The sequence below is a fragment of the Capsicum annuum genome, chromosome 2 (genome assembly GCF_002878395.1).
Source record: "Capsicum annuum cultivar UCD-10X-F1 chromosome 2, UCD10Xv1.1, whole genome shotgun sequence".
Lineage (NCBI taxonomy): Eukaryota > Viridiplantae > Streptophyta > Magnoliopsida > Solanales > Solanaceae > Capsicum > Capsicum annuum.
The window spans coordinates 149,216,327-149,224,432 of record NC_061112.1 but is presented as its reverse complement, the minus strand read 5'-3'; the positions used below and the strand labels follow the sequence as shown (position 1 = coordinate 149,224,432).

At 31.6% G+C, this 8,106-nt stretch overlaps 1 protein-coding gene across 1 annotated transcript; it reads right to left on the bottom strand.

Moving 5' to 3' along the window:
* Positions 1–4,819: 4,819 nt before the first annotated feature.
* LOC107861436 (UDP-glycosyltransferase 83A1) lies at positions 4,820–6,818 on the bottom strand. Its single transcript, XM_016706780.2, has 2 exons — positions 6,292–6,818; positions 4,820–5,889 (listed from the first exon to the last, which is right to left on the bottom strand). The coding sequence occupies exons 1-2, from the start codon at positions 6,776–6,778 to the stop codon at positions 4,988–4,990; spliced, it is 1,389 nt and encodes a 462-aa protein (XP_016562266.1). The 5' UTR covers positions 6,779–6,818; the 3' UTR covers positions 4,820–4,987.
* Positions 6,819–8,106: the final 1,288 nt, after the last annotated feature.

Genomic DNA, 8,106 nt, shown 5'->3' with positions numbered 1-8,106 from the left:
TTTGTGTGAAATCTCGAAGAGTTTTCATACAAAGAAGTAGACAAGATATGATTTTTGATCCTTCGATTATTCTAAAAGTGAAGATAAAACAAAATAAAGTAAAATAAAAGATGTGACCGAGTCCTGGTTTTGGACCGCCTACATATCCCGGATTTTAAGGAAATCAGGTCATATGTAGTTCAAAGGTGATATGGAGAGAGAAAGAGTTAAAAGTTGAATGAGATTCCGTCGAGTTTCCGGTTAACGACTTTTGCCTTTTACATTCAAATGACTAACAAAAATAAAAAATGAAATGAAAATTGCAATCTCTAGAATCTTGATTCAAATCTTCATGACTTGAACTTGAAAATTCACCCTATTCTTCAGGCGGGCTTCTGACTTCCGATTTCTTCATCCTGCTCTTCAGGCAGACTCCTGGATTTATAATTTCTGCACCCTGTTCTTTAGACGGGCTCCTGGACTTACAATTTCTTCACCCTATTCTTCAGGCGAGCTCCTGGAGTTGCAACTTCTTCACCCTGTTCTTCAGGCGGGCTCCTGGTTTGTTACTTTTTCACCCTGTTCTTCAAGCGGGCCCTTGACTTCCTTTTTCTTCACCCTGTTCTTCAGGCGGGCTCTTGACTTGTTACTTCTTTACCCTATTCTTCAGGCGGGCTTCTGGACTTATAATTTCTTCATTTTTTTTCAAATATGTTCCTGAACTCAAAATGAAAAGGTGAAACAGAAAAATAACATCTCATTCTTTAGGAGGGTCCTGGACATAAAATAAATTCTATTCTTTATGAGGGCCCTGTCCCATTCTTCAGGAGGGTCCTGAACAAAAAATAAATTCTCATTCTTCAGGAGGGTCCTGTCCCATTCTTCAGGAGGGTCCTCTTAAATATGACCTATGGCATTAACAAATACACATTTACTTTTGTGGTGCAAGGAGTACAACTTACCGGTGAAGTAATTGAAGCTGGCCAGTGACGAAGGGTCTGTTGGTAAGAAGGAAATATTACTGTCTGTTGGTAAGAAGGAAATATTTTCCTAGAAAAATAAAGAGTTTTTTTTTCTTGTGTTTGGAGCATAAGTGAAAAAATATTATCATAAAAATACTTAAATATAATCTAGACAAATATTATGAGGGATAGGGACGGGGATATGGTGTGGTGGGTGGAAGGACACAATCAATATAAAATGTCACTTGCAAAACTTGTTTTTCCAACTTTTATTTGACAAGTCACTTTCCTTCTTTTTAAGTAATTTATATTTATTCATAACGATATCAAAAATTTTGACCACCCAAAGATGAAAAAATCGAAAAACAGAATATTTTTTTCTCTGTACCAAATACCCTAAAAGTTCAGTTTCTACTTTCGTAATTAGTTTCTAATAGTATAATTAGTCGTTGTATCCAATTTAATACTCTGACAATTCCATTTTGCTTGACCTCTTTTAACTTCACATACTCATTAAAAAATTTTAATTAGAAGTGTATCTTATAAAATTTATTCTATTAATGATGTTTTAAAATTTTAAATCGAACTATATATTATTATTATTTTTAGTTATTTAATAGCAGGGATGATATGAAAAAAAAGTAATAAAATACTCTTGATTTGTAAAAATAAACAACTAATTTAAAATAAACATATTTAGAAAGAATCCAATTAAAATGAAATGGAGGGAATAGAAGACAAAAGATAGGATGTCAAAAATAGAATCTTTAAAACAAAGGTTGAACGTTCTCAGATTACTAGGTGACTACGCGGTGCTACGCACGGGTTCAATATTAATTCTTAAAAATTTTATGTTATGTATGATTTTATCATTGAATTAAAATCTTCATTTATTTGGTTGACAAATTCTTAGTTAGGCATATATTATTATATTTAAATTAATGAAATTTTTATAAAAATATTTTAAGTTGTTAATATGACACTCATATAATTTTGAGAAATCATAAATCTTTTTTATATTTTTTTGAAAAATATTTACAATAGTTAATTATTATAATTTATATTACTTTTCACACAATAATTATCAAATATATAATAAAATAATTTAAATTAGTCAACTATTGTAATTTAGAATATCGTTTATGTAATTTTTAAATAATACATGTTCCTTTTGTTGTCCAAACTTTTGTGGCACTGATAGTTAATTATATTTGTAAAATAATTTTAATTTTTAATAATTGAGATTTATAAATTTTTTTTTATTTCAATTTAAGTGTCACTGATATAATTCCGAGAGTCAACTAAATAATTTATATCTTTTAAATTTTTTAATTTGTTAATTATTGTGATTAATATATTCTTTTATATTTTTTTGAAATATATAGCAGATTAATTAATTTTTTAGATATTTTGAGTTGTTAACTATTATAATTTATGATACTTTTTATATAATTTTCAAATAATATATGTTATTTTCTTTATCCAAACTTTTGTGGCATTGACAGTCAATTGTATTTTTTTAAAATAATTTAATTTTTTAATTATTATAATTTATAACATTTTTCTTTATTTCTTTAAGTGATACAATGTTTAGATGTCCATAATAATTAATTAGAGGTGATATAATAAATTCATGATTGAAGCAGTGAAAAGGACATGTCTTAAATAAACTTATAATAATTAATTAGAAGTGATATAGAAAATTTACTATAAAAATACTTGTTAAAAATATTTAATTGGACTTCATATAAGACATCAAGTTAATTTAATATTAAATATTATTAATTTTTTAATACTTAGATAACTTATGATAGTTAATTAGGAGTGATATAGTAAAACTACGGTTGAAACAGCTGAAGTAGACATGTCATAAATGTCAACTTTATTTATTATTAAATATTATTAATTTTTTTAATACAAAAATAATATATAATAATTAATTAGGAATAATATAGTAGAACCACAAAGAAGTCGTCAAGCAGACATGTCGATGGAGACCTGCTCACTTGGCAGGACGGATGAAACCAAACACTTTCACAATTTCAGTAGAATCCCAACAACGAGAAAGGATTATATAAGACTCAAATATAATTGAACTAAGAGTTTTAAGTTTTATAAGTTACTAATACAAATCATCTGTTTGTTATATAATATAAATGTCATGAAACATATGTATGTGTGAAATGTCATTAGTCAAATTGAATTTGAACATCAAAAGTTATTTGTTCAATTTAGATTTGAATACCTAAGGTAGTTGGCCGAATTGTCAACTTGAAGTAACTTGTTCAATTTGAATTTGAATATCTAAGAAAGTTGGTCAAGCTTTCAACTTGATGTCAAGCTTGGCAACTTTAGAAAGTAAGTTTGGTGGTGTAGACACTTAAAATTTATTGGATCAAATTCATATAAAATTTGAATTTGATCCACATTTTATTGGGTCTAAAATTATTTTGGGCTTAAAAAAAATAATGATAAACCTATTTTATTCCTCATCAAGGTCCATGTCACTTTGAAGCCCAAACTCATCAAGTGACATGGCATCCCAGTCAAATCCAAGACCAATGAGACGCCGCCACATGTACAAATGATGTGGAAGTCTCATTTAAATTCAACAACCAATCAAAAGATGTCAAGTGTTAAAGTGACATGTTTCGGTCAATCACAAACAATTAGGCCTACCCCTATAACTACAAATAGGGGGTAACATAACATTCTAAAGAGGAAAAGAAAAAGGAGGTCATTCGGCAAGCGTTGGAGGAAGTTTCTGCATTGACTACACAGCTGTTCAACGAATCGACTAACGGAGTTCTGTCCGAAGGTCAACTCGACAAGACGAAGTGCTGTCAGATAATTCCTGGAGATTCAAACACATTTCTAGGAGGCTCAAATCATCCTACATTCGAGAATCATGCTGCGAAGTCCCTCGAATCACGGAAAAACTTAGGGGAAAAGAATCGAGAGAATAGCGGAATTGTACTAACAAGTTTCATCTTAGTAAAATTATTATTTTCTTTTATTCATACTTTTGCTTGCAATTAATTTTCCGCATAAACGAAAATTTGTTGTGAACTGGTGATCTATAAATAATCACTCTTTTATAAATTTTTATTGATATATGGAAGTAAAACAAAAATTCTCCAAAGTTCTATCCTTTTTAAATTTGATATTGATATTTTATCTTTCATAATACTTTTAAAATTATTAGGTCTTCATCTGAATGATATCTACAACCAAAAAGTCTTTTTAAAATGTGGAATTCGAAATTATGAAAACAAAATATACTACTTTGCTACAAGAAGTTCGACTAGATTTCACAAATGATTTTGAGTTGGTTATAGGTAACTTGAGCTTCTATTCTAGGAGAGGAAGGGAACATCACTTTTTTTCTTGTGGAAAAAGGGGACCAAGTAGTTTTTTTTCTCAAAGAAATACCATAATGTTTTTTTTTTTTTTTGATAAAATTGCAAACGTACCGCCTCAAGAAGGAAGCTTTGTCTAATTTGAAAATCTTCTCCGTCTTTATCAGCTCGAAGCTTTTGGTAGGAAAGGCCTCGGTTTGACATAGTATTACAAAAAAAAAAAAAAAAAAAATAAAAAAATTGTTACAATTGTACCGCTATATGAAAAGATGAGTGACACTTTATGACCTATTTTTATATAATCAATTAAATTACTATTTATTGATTGTAGCCAGTGATTGATCAAATAATGTATAATCAATCACCTAAGGTGAATGGCGCTTTAGGACTTGCACCAAGCATTTCCTTCATATTTTGCATCGAATGCTCAAATTTTTTCGCACCTTTTAACGTATCTGTGTCTTATCATGGAGGATTTTCTCTCTTCTCTCTCAAAAAAAAAAAAAAAGAGAAAACGGAAACAAAAGTAACTTGTTGATATAATTTCCTTTAAGCTAGAGACATTTGACAGAAATGAAAATTTTCAAATGAGGACATTTTGAACCAGAAGCTAGTTTACCAAATTAAAGATCGTCCACATTGTATTCGTGAGCGTTATGGTCCTTTTCTTATTACTTATTTTCCCACTTAGATTGCACCTCTTTGAGTCTTGATCCAGCCAATAAATTTACCAAACATCTTGTTAGAAGTTCCTCCTTTTTTGACACTAGAGTTAACCTTTGCTTGAAGATCTAAAGCCCTTTCTTTAAATGTTTCATCACCAAATAGCTTATCCATCTTATTCTTGATTTCTTCTTTACCAATAACCCCAAACTCATTTTTGTTTAATCCCAATCCAACTTTCCAAACATCACAAATGTAACTCTGATTGAACAACTGGTCAGCAAAATAAGGCCAGCACAAGAAAGGCACACCGTTGCTTACGCTCTCGACAGTCGAATTCCATCCACAATGACTCAAAAAGCATGCAATAGAAGGATGGGCTAGCACTTTTTGTTGAGGTGCCCATTTAACTATATGGCCTCGACTGCCTACTCTGTCTTTGAAACCTTTTGGGTAAGCACTATCGCCACCATCCAAAATTAGATCTTCTCTAACCACCCACAAGAATCGTTTTTTGGATGATTCTAGCCCAAGTGCCAGCTCCTGGAATTGAGTTAAATCCAAGATTGTAAAGCTACCAAACGCTACATAAATGACTGAGTTATCTGGCTGCTGATCAAGCCATTTTAGGCAATTCGAGTCTTCAGGCCAGAAGTTCCCTGCTGCAGATCCTAATCTGTTGCTTGCCAAAAGGGGTCCTATTGGTGACACTTGAGGGTACATGTCAAATGCTCCAGGCTCCAGCTCCTTTGCGGAGTTACAGATGACCCAATCTGCGAATTTTACTCTTTCGTTGTTTTCTGCTACTACATTCATTATCATTTTATTCATTGATTTATCAGGGAAGCAAGCCCATATAAAGTCTGATGGGTTCATGATGGGCATGTTTGGTGACAGCTTAATCCCTTGTGTCTTCAAGATAGACCCTGGAATGCAGATTTTGTTAAAAAGTCTAAAAGATCATACTAGTTTTGCTGACATTATAATATATGAATATGAACTGTAGATATGACATAGTATGTGCTGACATGAATATGAACTATAGATATGACAGGTTGATTACTTAGATGGTCAGTCAACTGCCCTTCACTGACCATACAACAAACCAACTGTAGATATGTCCTAAGAGGGAAAGTATCATATCATTTTCAGGGAACAGAATATAAGGGGAACGATCAATATCCCATCTTTTCTACCAACGTACACTTATATATCTACAAGCAAAAAATTAAATGGCTATAAACACGGCGCCCTTAGAATTATAAGTGAGGATTTCGTGATATAAAGTAGTATTTAAGTGCGTGATCATCTCATGATGAAAAACTCACCATCATGATCTATGATTCCGTCATCGATGAGTTTTGAGACGCTAAATATTGAGGCTAGTGTAGCAGCAGCTGCTGGCCAAAATGCAACTCTTCTAATATTTAATTTTTCAGCAACTCTTAGTGCCCATCCCATACTCTGATCAACTATGACACATGAAACTCCATTTTCATCAAACTCATTAATCATTTTTATAACTCCCTCAAGTCTCCCAGGCATAACTTCAGCAAGTGATTCTGTCAACCTTTTAAGGTCTGTTCTGTCTTCATGAGGTTCCAATCCATCTGGGACTGAAACTAAGTTTATCTTATTGCGTACGTCGTCGTTTTCAGATAATGAATTGATCACTCTTTTGTGATTGAATTCAGTGTTAATAAAGGTGATTTTGCAACCTTCTTTGACTAACCACAAGGAGAGTTCCATTAAGGGAAGAACATGGCCTTGTGCTGGATAAGGCATAGCTACAATATGTGGAATTAATTGCACCATTTTTTCTTCAATTTGCTTTCTTCCTTCCTTCCTTAATCCTCGTCAGATATTAAACATCTGATTGCTGCTTTATGTATAAGGGGCCCTAGAATCAGGAAATATATTTTTAATTACATTTACATTGTAAACAAATTTTACTTTATTACTGCATGAAATTTATGAATGAGAGATCAAAGTATGATCAAGAGGTTACGGGTTCAAGTCGTGACAGAAGTGTAGAGTAAGACTTCACAGTGGAAGTTTAGTGTTGTGGTCCGACCCTTCTCCGGATCCCATGCATTGCAGAAGCTTTAATGCACTTAACTGTCTTTTTTTTATTTTTATTTTTTTTATACAGTGCATGCAATTTATATTGTAGCAAGTAATTAAACTACTTTATTTTTCACGTGCTACAATCATATCGATGATTTAATTTGTTCAATTTTCATCTTAAATTGTGAATACAAACTTTATATTTATAAGAAACGATGATTTAATCTTCTTCATACAAGCTAAACTCAATACGATACTAATAAGTTGTCTACATATAAGTAAAGAACACACGAATGAATAAATGATCTACTATTTAAATGTAAATTTTATTAAATTTAAGAAATAAATAAGCAATAGCTCTAGAAAATATATTATAACAGAGCACAATATATTCTAACAATAGAATCATAATATAATAGGGGTATATTCTATTTCCTGATGTTGTATTCTCTAAATATTGTTACTACAGAGCTTGTCAATTGGAGGTTATCGGGAAGCCCTATGTCTCTGCTTTGAAGTGAATGTTTGCATCGACTAAGCTGAAATACTTCAATTTCATCGATCACTTTAATTGGTTGTTTGCTCTTGTTTTCTTCTTCTTATGTAATTACTCTTAGAGTGGGTTTGGTATATGACAACAAGTTTATATCCGGGGTTTGGCTGTAACAAGTAATATAAAGTTAAAAGACTGAAATTGTTAGTAAGGAAAATGAAATTCACTCACATGCACGTGAGGAAGTCATTTTCCCTCCTTTTGATTTTCCATTGAAAAACAACTTAAAATAATTTCTCCTCAAATATGACCTACGGCAATACCAAATACACATTTATTTTTGTGTTGCAACTACATCTTGATGGCGGCCAGTACCTAAGGGTGTGTTCGGTAGGAAGGAAAATGATTTTTTTTTAACGGAAATAAGTATGTTTTATATTTAGGTTCTTGTATTCGATACATAAATTAAAATAATTTTATTTTAAGAATATTTGTATATAATCTACATAAATATTGAGACTATGATGGTGTGGGTGGTGGTGGGGAGGGGGGCTACGGGGTGTCCGATGTTTAGGAAGTGGGT